Below are 14,922 nucleotides of genomic sequence, written 5' to 3'. Positions count from 1 at the left end.
CAAGTTCTCCGTGATGGCCAGCTACCAGATGTGGTACGCTCAGATGCAAAGCGTGACCCATCAGATGACGCAGGCTGCCATGCACACCAAGTTCATGGCCAGGGGGGTGGAAAACTGTCTGAGGCAAATCGCCTCCAAGCGCTCGGGGAGCTGCCCCAGTGGCATGACCGTGATGCGCGATCACCCGGGTCTGTCCGAGTTCCCGACCGTGGGCGCGGCCCTGTACAGAAATCGAAAGCTGTTCATCGTGCACTCGTTGCCGAACGCCGTGGAGCGCGCCGTGGTCCGAGGGATCATACCAATGCCCAAAATCAGCACCGATGGCGTTCCCTGTTGGCCAGACTACGATGTCTGGCTCATAGACGGACGGTTCTACGAGCCCTCCGAGTGCCACGGAAAGTACTGCAGGAGGCCCGAGCTTCACGAAAGGTACAGGAGGTGCGTCGAGGACCCCTCGGAATGCAAGACCGTGTGCGGAGAGTGCCACAGAAACATCTGCTACCGCGACAAGAAGGTAACTTGGATGGAGGGGTCGGTCACGGTCGAGATCGAATCCCCCCCGCTGAAGCCTTTCTCCAGGCCGCACATATCGGACGGGCCAGTGTCGTTCGCGGACCTGCTGAAAGACAGTCTGCCCGGGACTCCTGAAATGGAGCTGCTGCGAGCCGTGAACACGACGTCGAACCTGTTGTCCGTGCGTCAAAACCTGAACAACATCACCAGAGACCTGACTGATTTTGACGCAAAGTACAACGAGATCGTGGCAGGGAGAGTCTCTTTGGGAGGCTGGCTATCGGGGTTCGCCAGCAGCTCGGCTTTGTGGATTTCGATGGGCCTTCTCACGACCTGGTGCGGAGCGCTTTCTGCTGGGATCATCTACTTGGTGTACTGCGGAGGGGGAGGCGGAGCAGGGCCTGCGATCCCCAGATCCGCAAAGCTGAGGAGGACTAAGATGCTGTAGTTTGCGTAGTTGGATCGAATGTGTATTTTTTTTTTCATTTTGTCTGTGTTGCATGTGCACCATCCTTTGGATAGAAGCAGATCTATCTTGTCGTGAAACTGTTTGAAAAGCTCGGTGCTCTCTGAGATGGACACTGTGCGTTTGAGTGCGAAATAAAGGAGCTCGTTCAAAAATGCTCTCGTTGCTTTGAAGTGTTTTGCCACCGAACACAGCTTGCGCTTCATCTCTGGGAAAATACACTACACATTTTCTTTGTCAAAAAAAAAAACCAAAAAATGTGTTCACACGTTCACGGCAGTGCACCCTGTGCTTTATTCCTGCCGATCTCCGGAGTGGGAAAGAGAAATGTAGTTTGCGTAGTGGGTTTTCATGTGTATTTCATTTTGTCTGTGTTGCATGTGCACCATCCTTTGGATATAAGCAGATGTATCTTGTCGTGAAACTGTTTGAAAAGCTCGGTGCGCTCTGAGATGGACACTGTGCGTTTGAGTGCGAAATAAAGGAGCTCGTTCAAAAATGCTCTCGTTGCTTTGAAGTGTTTTGCCACCGAACACAGCTTGCGCTTCATCTCTGGGAAAATACACTACACATTTTCTTTGTCAAAAAAAAAAACCAAAAAATGTGTTCACACGTTCACGACAGTGCACCCTGTGCTTTATTCCTGCCGATCTCCGGAGTGGGAAAGAGAGAGGTTTGTAAGCTTGGCTTCTGCAAGCGTGAATTGACAAAACAAAAAAAACAAAACAAAAAAAAACATCTGCGTGCACAAGCAGTTGCGCTGATCAGAAGTAATTTTATGGTCACCAACACCACTCTGCTCTCTTTTCTCCCCCCACCTTCATAGAGCATGGGCTTCCACTGCTCCTCCCAAGTCTCCACCTTCATCTTTTACTCCCTGCCTCTCCTTTTTTCCTATTGGTCCCAAACATTCTCCACCTTCCCCTGAGCACTGCTCCTCCCAAGTCTCCACCTTCATGTCTTACTCCCTGCCTCTCCTGTTTTCCTATTGCTCCCAAACATTATCTACCTTCCCCTGAGCCTACCAGTTTTCTTTTCTGAGCCCAGAACTTTTTGTGTTTCGAATGTCTGGGCTGCTCCGATTAACAGCGGATTGATGCCACCGTGGATGCTTGGCGTGCGAGATGCCGGTCTGACTTTTTGAGCTTCGCGGGAAGGTCGAGGAGGGAGGACAGTGACTGCGAGCATCGGTCGTATTCTATGAACTGCACTCGGCCGTTTTTAAGCCTGGTCGGAGGAGGCGAGTGGCTGTCGGACGGACGCTGTTCACATCGGTCAGACGCTGTAAACATCGGCCTGACTCTGACGGATCTCGTCCAACCCAGAGACGTCTTGCTGCGAGCGGAGTTCTTGCACTCTGGGGGAAGGTCAGACTCACTGATAGTGATGAGTTTTGTTTTGGCATGAAAGTGAGGAAGGTGAGAGTTTCTTCTGTTGCAGAGATTTCGAGACTGTCGAGGAGGGGCTATATAAGTGCTGCCAAGTTTGCTCACAGAGGACTGAGCTCACACCCCAGCGTTCGTTCGTACAGGAACACTAGAGATTCGCCCCTCGGCATCTGGGTGGAACTCGGCTCTCTGTTCTAACGAAGCCCGCGGTGCAATGAGGGTGATTTCGGCTGGATACGAGAACGAAAAGATGCAGAGGAAGGCCAGGCCCGAACAAAGAAGGATCGGCGGGGGCCAACGCAGATACACTACGCCTTCTCCCCTGCGCAACCTGCAGCAAAGGAGAAGGCAAGAAACGGAGAAGAGAAGGAGAGAAAGAAAGCGCTTCGACTGGACGCCCGAGTGGGCCGAGGGCGAGATCTCCCGCCGCGACCAGAGGGATGGAGTCCGCGATCGTTACCGAGGAAGCGGACGCGAGCGGGCCCTCGGATGCGTCCGTCTCGACCGCGAGCCTCCCCTCTACCCGACACTCAAGAGGCAGGTTGGAAAGGAGCTCGACCCTGATTTTGCACCTCGTCGCAGAAGGACAAACCCTGCGGGCGGTTGCGTGCGAAAAGGAGACGGCAAATATCACCGGAGCGAGAGGATCAAGCGCAAGCGGGACCCGAGCCTCAGCCCTCGCAGGACTAAATCCGAGATTCGGCTCGTGAAAAGGAGGACCGAGCCAGAGGGGCCCACTGGTGAAGAACCGTCGCACTTTGGCGTGGATGTCGGTGAAGCTCACGACGGCAGGCGAAAGGCAGTTCGCTGGGCTGTGCCTCACGCCGGTTGCAATTTTGACCGCGCGAACCCCCAATCGTCGTCCTCGCGGAGAGGCCGTCGCACGGAGCGAGACACCGCGACCAGGCCCTGGAGACTAGGGTGTTGTTCGACAAAGGAAGACAGCTCCAGCGAAGGCGAGTACAGCGAGGGCGAAGAAGAGAAGGGCGAAATTCGCACGGCCGAGTACGAGGCCAAAGAGCGCGCGTGCAGTCCATCTGATGTCAGCGCCTCCTCCTCGGACGAAGACGACAAGAGTCGGGGGCGCGTAGAAAACGAGGCGGCCTCTCCGGAGGAAACCGAAGACGAGGCGGAAGAGGCTCGCGGCGAGCCTCTGTGTCCTGGTGCTGAAAGCGCGGGGTGTCGCGAGGCCCTCGCGGATGGAGGGCGACAGCCGGTACCGGGAGGCGCAATCTGCGTTGGACTCGAAGCCCTGCGGAAAGCAAACCACGTCGAGCCCACTCCGGCGCCTCCGCCTAGCCCAGTGGACGCCACGGAGCAAGACCGAGGCGCGGAGAGCGAACGCTCGCTCCGCCCGGGGGAGATCGACGTCCCGGAGTCCGAGGAAGGCGTCGAGGTCGCGAAGCGAATGGACGAAGAGCTGCACACTGCCATCTGGAGCATCAGCGGCCAGCCGTGGGTATCCCCGTCGATCCTGGGAGGCATGGTTTGAAGGTGATATTCACAAGTTGTCTTTTGTGTCACTGTGGGTGCGTTACAGAAACCCCTCCAGATATTATTTGACTTCGACTGAGGACGAGGAGTACGGTACGCTGGAGGAAGAAGCCAGCGCCATGCTGTGCGAGAGCGTCATCACGAAAGCGTACGACGACATCAACTTGATCACGTACCCCGATTGCATCGAGCCGCGCGCGGCGGAACCCCCAAACGGTTACCAAGTTCCTCCTCGGGTCGCTTCGACTTGCGCGGAGACGATTGAGCTTCCAGGCTCTCTACTTCCGCCACCCGAGACGGGTGACGAAGATCTCGACCATGGAGGGGACGGACGCCCGAGCTCGCAGCCTGACGTCGAGCCGCCGAAAGACGAGCCCGGCGCAGCGCTGCAGAGTGAGTCTCCAGGGCTCTGTCTCTCCGTGGAGTCCAACCGACGCGAGCCCAGGACGCCCGCAGAAGAGGAGCTTGCGTGCTGGAGCGCAGAGGGCAGCGCGGGGCCGCGCCCTTGGGACGGCATCCCCGGCGTCTCCCTATCCACGCTCGAAGATCTCATCACTTGCCCATCATGCAGACGGGTTTTCAACCGTGCGCCGGTGTGCTGCGGGTATCTCCTGCAACTCAATCGACCCGTGCAGTGCCTCTGCGGATGCGTCCTGTGCACGCTGTGCATCAGAGCGCAGGGAGGCTGCCGAAAGCACTGGGTCGTCTCCGAGAACGGAATGGTGAACGCCACGGCAAACGCGCTGGCTGACATGCCGGAGATGGAGGCTGTAGGAGCTTGGGAACTGGAGCGAGAAGGTAGCGACCGCTTCATGACGAGGATCGAAAAAGAGGAATGCGTTGAAAGGATGTTGGCCGAAGGGTCGCCAAGTGACGAGGAACTTCAGCGAGGTAAGAGGCACACCCTCTAGCACCTCGACCTTGCACAGCTTCAAGAGTCTGACTTTCCTCTCTCTGATTTCTCTCTCTCTTTTTTTTTTTTACGCAGCGTTCCAGACCCTGATAAAGAATCCAGCAAACGACATGTCTTTCACCTACTGGGAAAATAAGCTCTTGCCTGAGTATGATGCCTACAGATACGTTTGCATGCCTCACATCCCGGGGTTTTGGGACCGCGTGCTAGTGGGGAAATGGTGCCCCGAGAGCACCCAGGCGGCCATCGGGCCCGACGTGCACCTGCCGCGGCTGTTCGACGTGCACATGGGCACGCATTACTTTCACTGGTGCTGTTTCGTGTTCAAGGAACAGATCGTCTTGGCAGCGTGGTGCACCACCAGAGTGTGCCAGGGTGGGAGCATGAGAGTCCTCCCACTGATCGACAGTTCTTTGAGGGAGACGGTGTCCGAGGTCAAGTTCAAGAGGATGATTTTCCTCCTGCGCACGTGGTTCACCGTGCAGTACCGCTCAAGGGAAGGCGGCGGGAGCGTTGAAAGGGACATCCACGTGGTCTTGGACTGCAAGCCGCTCGATGGACCCACCATCGTTCAAGCCATCGCTGAGCTTGCCGCCCGAAGCGGAATGGAGAAAGCGGATCCCAGCTACGTACACAAAAGGGTACGACCCTTCGCCTTGGACGCAGATGTGTTTTCGGCTAAAAACGCAGCTGCGGCCGCTCTGTTCGACTACAGGCCGCTGTCTTGCTGCCAATCCCAGACGCTTTACATGAACGTGGCAGAGGAGTTCAGCGACTGCCACCGTAACTCGGAGACTGGAAATACGCTGACCCGACCCATTTGCTACGAAGGTGACAAAAATGTCTACGTATGAACATTTTTGCTCACAATGTTCACATTATTTCATCATCATTTTTTTATATTATATTTTTTTTTGAAAAAAACAGGTGTGTGGAACATGATTGCATAGGAATTGTCATCGAAGTGTTTTGCTTTTACTCTTTTACAATTTGTTTTCTTTACCACAGTTATCTCAGAGGTTTCTTTCGACAAGCAGATGTTATTCCTTGTGACTGCCATTGAAACAGCGAAGGCTTGCGTAGTTGTCTTTCTACCTCGTGCATTTCTTTTTCATAGCATGCAATCCAATCACATGAACTGTACCCTCAGCATGCAATCCAATCACATGAACTGTACCCTCTTGAAATGTAAGACTTATTTTCCTTTTGTACTTTGAATAAAATCATATTGCTGTTGATTGAAGTACGCCTACTGTAGTCTCACATCTTCTCTCTACATTTCTTGGCAAACAGAATATGGAAACAAGCCAAGCAGTTGTGTTTTCAGAAATTATTTTATTCAGAATTTGTTACAAGATCAACACACACAGACAGTCAAACACTGTTGCATTTGAAAACAAAACAAAAAAGGCAGCACAGCAAAAGAGACACACTTTATACAAAGGGCAGGTACACTAAGAAAGAAAAGAAAAGAAAAGCCCTGAAACCCCAACAACCCAGACCTTCCGGTAGGAATTTATATGCGTTCCCCATCAGAGAACCGTAGCGGGACTACCCAGTTTAAGGGCGGTCACACGAGCCAGTGAGGGTGCCTCTGAGTAAGATGGCCGTCTTCGTAAGCCCCGCTGGCATCTTCCACCGTCATTTTAGACACCGGTTCCCTCATGTCGTCGAGGTCCCTGTGGACGTTCAAGGCGAGCACCGTCCTGTTTATCTTGGCCGAAGCGTTGAGTTGAAGCCCCACGCTGTCTGACAGAGTGTCCACCGCGCCCACCAGCCTGACAGCATCGATCCGGCCCCTGAGCGCCATGAGCATGTAGCGGAGCTGGTCCCTCTGAGTCTCGGCTGAGCGCAGCTCGTTCACGTACTCGGCGGTCACGGCCCTGTCACATGACTCGGAGCCGATGATCCCCTTGATCATTTCTATGTTCGCGTCCAGGCCCGTGATGGACCTGGCCACTGTGTTGATGGCGGCGTCCACTTCGGCCTCCTCCCTCTTCCTAATCAAGGCGATGGCGCGCTCGCGGTCAACTGGGTGCATGTACAGGGTCACGAAGAAATTGACCCCGCACAAAAGCACCAATTCAGCAAAGGCCCAGAGTCCGCGGGCCACCTTGCGCGCTAAGCCGGGCCCCCTGACCCGAGGCATCCTTCCTCCCTGCTTTCTCTTCTCTCTCCTTTCTCCCGCGCGCTTCGCCCGTTTTACGTTCCGTTTCCTCCCTCACAAGAACAGCCTGCGACCATGGTTGGGGCTCTCGAATATCCTGCTGAATATGGGAGCTATCAACCGAGCGGTGGTCTGCATGGGGTTGCAAGCGAACAGGCCCGTGCCGCTGATTCTGGGCGCGAGCCTGTCGACGAGGGGCTCGCCGCCCGTCGCGGCGCAGGCGCTCATGAGCTTCCTGTCCGAGGTCTTCCCGATGCTGTAAGTACCGCAGAAAGCCACCCCGAGCGAGGGCTGCATGATGTCCGTGGCCCGCTTGTTCCCATTCGCTCTCTCCGTGGTGTCCTTGAAGAGGTCCCCCACGTGATCCAGCACGCTCTTTTCGAACTCCGCCGCGTGCAGGGCGTCGCAGAAGACGCTGTGGTTGCTGTCCTCTCCGCCGTCGCCTCTGCGTCTGCCTCGCGACCTGAGCGCCGAGCTGAAGGGCCTGAGCAGAGTGGGCATGCAGGTGTAGGCCTCCGAGCGCATGAGCGGATCCAAGGGCACCTCGCCCGTGAGTCCCTGCAGGCTCTGGGACCGGCCGGTGGTGAAGATGTACGGCCTGCGGTAGCCGCAAGCGCTGTCGGACTCCGGGCAGAAGCCGTTGAAGGCGTCCGCGATCACCATGTCGTACGGCCCTCCGCGCCCCTCCAGGTGCACGTCTCCCCCTCGCACGTCTTTCATGTACAGGTTGGGGATGTAAAGCCCGGGCGACTCCAGGGTGTCCGGTATCACCACCGACTCGCAGTACTGGTTCACGGTGCACACCTGGTGAGTGTTGTTCGCCGTCGGGTTGCACAGCACCTGCGTGCCCAGCGCGTACAGAGCCGACTTTTGCTGCATCAGGGACACTCCGCAGCCCGTGAACCTCACTCCCCTGAACATCAGGTAGGACAAGCCGGAGTAGTAGACGGTGTCGTAGTGATCCCTGACCACGTCGTGAGTGAGCAGGGTGCTGTAGTGCATGCCGAGGAGCGCTTTGGCCAGGTCGTTTCCGATGCCGGAGATCTTCCTGAGTCTTATCGACCACATGTACGTGACCACAGAGTTCCTGTGGAATCCCAGGTCCGTGCAGGAGACGTGGCGAGAGGCCGTGGGCTCGAACTGCTCGCTGGCGTCTTCGGCGAAGGCCTCGGGCGCCACCCTGGAGAAGACGCATTCCCCGGTCAGACGGGCGACGGTCAATCCTAGGTTGCCGTCGATGCCCAGCTCGAGAGAGAGGTTCGGCTCCCCGTCCCTGTACCTCAGCGGGTCGCGCACCGCGTGGGCTTCGTTTTCGACGACGGGTTGCCGGCGATACACCCTCGCCCCCAGGCTCGGTAGGATGATCCAATACATCAGGTTGCAGTAGTCCATGTCGTCCAAGGTGAACCAGACGGGATATCCGCGTTCGTTGACCGTGGCCTGGGACCCATCTATGGCCGCGTAGCGCCGGTGGCTGAAGCAGCAGGGCATGGAGGCCACGACAGAGTTCGACCTGTCCCCCACCACGTTTCTAAACAGTGCCAGCACTCCGGTTATCAACCCCTCGAGCTGCACCAGGACCTCCTGTTCCTCCACGGTGAAATCAGGCGCATTGGCGCCGATCTCCTTGGCCCCGAGCGCCTTTCGCATGTACACGGCGCATATGGGGTCCGCCATCCAGGACCAGAACAGGCGGCCCCTCGTCCACCCATCCACTTCTAAGTCACGGATGGGCTGGTTCGCGAGAATCTTGCCTCTCATCTCCAGCATGCGCTGCGCACCACCGCGGTAATCCAGGGCTTTGCTGAGAAAGGTGAGGTTGAGGGTCACGGTCTTGGCGTGCTCGCTGTCTCCGAAGCGGGCGAGGAGCTCGCTTCCGATCTGCGCGATCTCGTTGGAGAGGCTGTTCATGGCGGAGGTGTTGAACAGGGCCACCCTGGGCCTGACGACCCAGCGCACGGGCTCGACGGCGGCCGATCCGTGAGAGGCGTCGTCCGGGGCTTCGGGCACAACCATGTTTCGAACGTCGAACTCCAGCAGCGACGCGGGGTTCTTGATCTTCTGGTACCAGTCATCGCTGTGCGCCAACTGCGCCATGCGTCCCACGGCGATCCCTCTGGGTCCGTTCCTCATGAAGGCGTTCAAGTCCCCCTGCAGCTTGTCCCTGCGCTCCCTGCCGAAGAGAGCTCGAGGACTGCCGAGGCGGTGCAGCTCCCTCAGCGTCACGCAGACCACGGCGCCGTCGTACTGGTGCAGGTACGAGACCGAGGGCGATCGCTGGGCCAGCTGCTTGTAGCCGACCTCTTCGGAGTCAGTGGCAGAGAGCACTTTGGACGGCGATATCTGGCCGAGCGCCGGAGCCGTGCAGCCCACCGTGAAGTACTCCCACTTGAAACCCTGGGTGTTGCTGAAAGCTTTGTGCTCCGTGGACGTCTCCCTCCCGCATCCGTGTTCCATCTGCACGCCGTCCACCAACGCGATGGGAATGCCGACCGAACGCCCGCCGCCGATCAGAATGTGGTTCACCGGCATCTCCGTGACCTGGTCCCTGAAGCTGGAGTCGTCCGCGAAAGCCAGGTCCCCGTCGCCCAGCTCGCGTTTGTTGACCAACTCCATGGTGAACTCGTGGAGCCCGTCGCCCCGCGACTTCTCGTCGGCGGCGGTGTAGACGCAGAACTCGGGCGCGAGCTTCACGTTTTCGCAAGCGATGCGCGTCCTGACGGCGCTGGAGTCTTGGGACACCACCCTGAAGAGGGTGTCTCCCATGACGAGGACCTCTGGCCTGTCGCTGCAGAGGACCCTGCGAGCGTTCTCCACCACGCACACAAAAGAATCCGGATGCGCGTTCACGGTGCCGCACATGAGCTCGGCCATCGTCAGCACAGAGTCCAGCTTCTCCGCTCTGGGGAGGGATGCGAGTTTCTGGCAGATCCTGTCCGTGAGCGTGGGCTGAGCCGCGCAGTACTCCAGGACCTCTATGGTCTTGGTGAGTTCCCACGAAGTCCTGGCCTGCTCCAGCTCCCTGCGTATCAGCTCCTCCGCCACGGAAGGCACCGTGATGCCGAGCAGAAATCCAAACTGCATGGTCACCACTTTGGACGTGTGCTGAAAGACCTGGCTGTACTCCCTGGTCCGAACCCCGTTTCCCACCGTGTCATAGGTACCTCGCTGGGCCTCTCGCTGATCCGTGATCTTGTAACGCCTCGTGAACCGCGTGCCCGTGGGCACGGACTTGTCCGGGATCAACATCTTGTACACGAAGCCCGCCAGCAAACGGCTCGTGTCCTTCTGCTGCTTGAAGAGAGACACTCCCATGTGGGCCTGCAGTATCATCACGACCGCGTCGGCCGACACCGAGGTGTTGGCCGCGGACGCCCTGATCACGTTCTCCGCCACGAGCTCGGAGAACGCCCCGGTCGAGTCGGCCAGAAACCCAGGCGCTTTGACCAGTCGTTTGGCAGCCTCCAGAGATCTCAGCGAGTAAACGCTGGGGTCAGTCTTGACCACGCTCATGGTGATTTATTTCTTTTTTCTTTCTTTTTCTTTTTTCCTTTTCACCCCCCCCCCTCTTCGGCGAAAGGGACCCTTGCGCTCACACGATCGCTCCGTTGCGTTCGCTTCCGATGCGCGAGGCTGGCGTTATCCTGTAAGGTCTGTCGATCTGGGTCCCGTGCGCGTAAGGTGGGAGCTTGCTCAAAGCCGCCAGCAGTTCCTCGCGGCACCTGCCCTCGTAAGTTAGTAAGCTTGGGTCATTTTGACCGTGGCGTTCCAAGAGCCTCTCCGCCACGGACACGTCCGAGGCGGAGTTGATAGCTTTCAGTTTCAACCTGGTCAGACCGATAGCTCTCTTGCGCGTCAGCGCGAAGTCCCTGAGGCGAGGTTCGGCTTCGTCCGCCTCGTCGCCTTCCTCGACGGCGTACTCGTCGCTGCTGTCTCCGAGGACCTCATAACGGTACCCGCTCGGGCCGCGCGCCGTCCGCCCGTTGCCGCAAAGGCAGCAGAGCGCCTTGAACAGTACGCAGAACATGGCCGACGAGAGGGGTCGAAGACGCGGCGGGAGCAGCTGAGTACGGGTGAGGAGCTGAGGAGCGGATTCTCATTAACCCCTCCCGGTTACCGTCCGAAAGTCGAGTCGAACAGAATTGTGACGATGAAGGCGGACGAAGAACCGTTCGACGTCCGGGAGGCGGCCTTGGCCGAGTGCGCCTTGGCGGACAGAGGGGACGCGAGGGTTCTAGAGGACTTCAGGAACGGCCGTTGCGCTCATCGTGCACGCAACCGTAATCGCCCCCGCGGAGAGGCGCGCTGGGACTGCTACGAGCAGTGCTACGACCTGTTGCCGCTACACAGGGACGTTGCGTCTTGGGCTTTTGTGAGCGAGGATCCGCAGCTGGCCGTGGTGATAGAGGAGATCGTGAACACTTTCAGCCCGGCCCTGTCAGTGGAGTTGCTGCTGTGCAACGTGCTGGGCAGCAACAGCGAGAGCGCCGCGTGCCTGGTCCGCTATCTCGTCGGGCACTACGTGGCCAACCGCCCCTGCTGCGGGCACATCAAAAGCACCCTGAGAAACATGATCCGCTGGACCGTGCTGGCGGGCTTCGTGCCTTGCCTTTTCCTGCCGTGGAAGAAAATCCGATCCCTCGGCCTCGGCCTGTCTGGTAAAGCTGCCGTGATCAACATGGTTTCGGGCTCCAGCGGGCCGGACGCGCGCCCCAGCAAGCGATGCAGGAAAGATGTCGAAGCGGCCCCGCCCCGTAGTGCCGGACGCCTGTTTGTGGTGTCGCCGGACGGCCTCAGCCCTCCCGGGGCCGCGGCTGAAGCGATCCAAGAGAAGGAGGCTCACGACGAGGCGCTTCCTCGCGTGCTCGAAGTTCCCTTGGACAGTCTGGCGGAGACAGCCAAGTTGCTGATGATGGCGTCGGTGCCCTGCGCGCCGGCGGCCGTGGTGTGTAAGATAGTCGCGGACTGGGTGAGGGGAGAGCGCGAGGCTTTCGTTCGGAACCCCGTGAAGGAGACAGAGCTGAAGATGTCTGTGGTGACTCTATGGGGTGTGATGAAGACCTTCGAACACGGACGGTGCCCGGTGGTGCCCGAGTGCAGAGCCTCCTCGTGCTTGGCCTTCTACGACAAGCGCACCGCTCTCGTCACCACGGTGGTGGACGGGGTCCTCTACAGACGAGCGTCGGTGTGGGACAGCAGCTGGTCGGCTTCGGGTCCTTCCTTTTCCTCCTTGGCAGAGAGGGCTCACGACACCGTCAAGAACTGGAGGACGCTTTTCGGCAGGATAACCAGGGGTCTGAACGAGGCCGCGGCGAGGCACGTGTACACCAGCGCGGGGGCCGATCGGTCGTCGCTGGCGCGCGTGGCAGACGTGATGCTCTCCTCGAGGGCCGAGCAGCGGGACGCTGGCATCTCGGTGGTAGGCAACGCGACCGACAGACCTTTGCTGGACAACCTGTCGCGAGCCCTCGCCTGCAACCAACAGACGGACATGCTGGGACTGCTGAACGACGCCGAGCTGCCCGACTCCTTGCTGCAGTCGGGCGCGTGCGCCTCGGTGTCCAAGCACAAGTCCGCCAGCGTGTCCCACAGCCTCAGCAAGATGATGGCCTCCATGATATCCGAAGGCAAAGAGGTCCTGCTGGTGCGCGGATTTCTGACCGAGGTCACCTCTCGTCCTCGCGCGGCTCTGGAAAAGCTCAGGTCCGAGTGCGAGGATCCCGGGCTGCTGAGGATGGCGGAGAACGTGTCCAGGCGTCTGGAACGTCGACTCGCCGAGCGGGAGGACGGGGCCGAAGGAGACCGGGATCCCGTGACCGAGCTCGGCTCGGACGTGAGGCTGGTGTGCAGCTACCCGTCCTCTGTCAGCGTTGCTCACCTGGAGGAAACTCTGAGCATTTGGACAAATTTTTGGCGTAGCGCCTTGTCGGGATTCAGCCACTTCAACAGGAGACACAACACCATACAGTACAACCACAGGGACGGCGTGAGAGAACTGGAGTCCGGATCCCCCGTGCACATCTTCCACAGCGCCCTGGTCGCTCTCCTCAACACGTCCGGTGCCACGTTCGCCGACAGCCTGTCGGGGAGAAAGCCAGACGGGTCCCTCTCCGTGAGCGATATCATGCTCACAAAGGATTCCCTGCACCCGCCTGCCTACGGCCTGCTGTTGGCGAACAAACTCGGCCTCAGGCCCTCTGACGTGAAAAGCTGCGAAGAGGTCACGACGGAAGAGCGGGTCCCGGGTGCTCCGCACGACCCGTCCGCGCTCTACATCAGCCCGCAGCCCCGAGAAGCTTCGGACAAAACCGCCGTGGGCACCGGGCGTTGATGAGACGACGAGACACGGACTCTCTCCCCGGAAGGCGACAGACTGGTCTCTCTGGCCTGTCCGAAACTGGGAACCGAACACGGTGGAGACTCTCCGCCAAGCGCCCGGGGCTGCCTTTCTACTCGCCGAGACGAGAGGGACAAAGCCCCGAGCTCTCTTTCGGCCCGATCCTGCGCTTTGCGCGTGGGGGCCTTGACGGTGCCGTGACGGGGAACAGGATCGTGAGGACAAACGGGAGGCTGAGGCGGAGGAGGAGGAGGAGGAAGCGATGAAGTCTCTTCAGGAGAGATCGTGGAGTTCTCCCGTCCGAATCGAGCAAACGTCGACTCCGCTTCGACCCTCTTCTCGGCTGTCTTTGTAGCTTTGATTCTTTTTCTGATGAAACCTACCCCGGAGGACTGCGCCCGCCGTCGTATTTGTCTTTTCGATCTCCTGCACGGCTGGCCGTCTCTCGAATTCTCGGGTAGGCTGTGTGTTGGGCAGTCGCCAACCAGTCCCGTTCTGACCCTCACGCGCTTCAGACCGGACCGTCCGGGCCCCGACTCGTCTCGTTGTGTCGAGACGCGGGCGGCCTCTCGACTCGAGCCCTCTTCGCGCCGCTCTCCTCTCTCACAGGGGCTCAGGAGGCCCTCTTCGGCGAGAGCGGCGAGACGTTCCGCGTCCCTTTCGGATGCGGGGCACAGGGTTCGTTCGGCCGTCGGGCTCAGCGAGCTGGAACCCAGCGCGCTCGACTCCAGCCACACGACGAGGCTGGTCCTCTCCGCGTGAAGCCGCGCTTCGCCCTTGAGCATCCACAGGGCTTCCAGGCTGAGTTCTTGCACTTCCTCCAGCGCTACCCTTATCCACAGGGTCTTCCGGCGGCCCGGCTCCAACGGGCAGAGCGCAATCAAGGAGGTTTCAGCTGGCACGCCGCTGTCCCCTAACGACCTGAGGAACCTGTTGATCTGTTCCACTGGGGCGCTCTTCCGCCCGGCGCGCAGCTTGTGCTCCTCCGTCGGGATGTACTGCACGAACGTGCAGCCCCGCTCAGATCGCACCACCCCAGTCAGGCAGTCGAGCGTGACCACTTCATCGCTCGCAAGGGTCTCGTAGATCCCAGGAGCCGCCCGAGAAGGCCCGACCGCCGCGCCGTCGACCCCCTCGTTCTCCGAGCGGAGATCTTTCTCGGCCTGTCTCGCCACACCGCTGACTGTGGGCGTTGCGGCGGAGGGACGGGCTCCGAGCGGAGCCGAGGCGAAGGCTGCGCTCGGCTTGTAGGAGTATGAGAACATGGTGGCCGGTGGAAGCGGCTCTCGTCGATTTCGCGGGTAATCAACAGGTCTCTGGGCTTGTAAATAAGCGGGTCAAAATCGGAGCGTCCTCGGGAGTCCGGAATCTCGATTCGCTCTCTGCGTGCGCCGGGATCTGCACGCTCTGGGCTGCACCTACTGGCAGACGACGGTCACGGTCAAACTGTTGTGCCGGAATATCATTTCGCAGAAATTCGAGACGATAGAAAACAAATGAAACAGCTCTCGTACAATTTTATTCGCAAGCGTTTGCCTTTGACCACTTTCTTCGCGAAAAGTACCTCGGAAATCTCCGAACAAATAAAAGGACAAAAAAAGCTCTCGTACAATTTTATTCGCAAGCGTTTGCCTTTGACCACTT

At 59.0% G+C, this 14,922-nt stretch overlaps 2 protein-coding genes across 2 annotated transcripts in view; both read left to right on the top strand.

Moving 5' to 3' along the window:
* LOC144992163 (putative helicase mov-10-B.1) overlaps positions 1-14,922 on the top strand; it is a 203,024-nt gene that overhangs the window by 87,042 nt on the left and 101,060 nt on the right. The gene's annotated exons all lie outside the window — the stretch shown is intronic.
* Positions 1,826-6,017, top strand: LOC144992164 (uncharacterized). Its single transcript, XM_078947200.1, has 2 exons — positions 1,826-4,752; positions 4,850-6,017. Exons 1-2 carry the CDS (start codon positions 3,567-3,569, stop codon positions 5,626-5,628), a joined length of 1,965 nt encoding a protein of 654 aa, XP_078803326.1. The 5' UTR covers positions 1,826-3,566; the 3' UTR covers positions 5,629-6,017.

The sequence above is a fragment of the Oryzias latipes genome, chromosome 5 (genome assembly GCF_053564925.1).
Source record: "Oryzias latipes strain Hd-rR chromosome 5, Olatipes_Hd-rR_3.1".
NCBI classification, from domain to species: domain Eukaryota; kingdom Metazoa; phylum Chordata; class Actinopteri; order Beloniformes; family Adrianichthyidae; genus Oryzias; species Oryzias latipes.
This window is presented reverse-complemented; position numbering and strand designations above follow the sequence as displayed.

Bases quoted from the DNA above. Each gene is read 5' to 3' on its own strand.
- LOC144992164 (XM_078947200.1), top strand. From the start codon at position 3,567: ATGGAGGGCGACAGCCGGTACCGGGAGGCGCAATCTGCGTTGGACTCG. The intron at 4,753-4,849 runs GTAAGAGGCACA...TTTTTTACGCAG, and splicing joins TGACGAGGAACTTCAGCGAG to CGTTCCAGACCCTGATAAAG.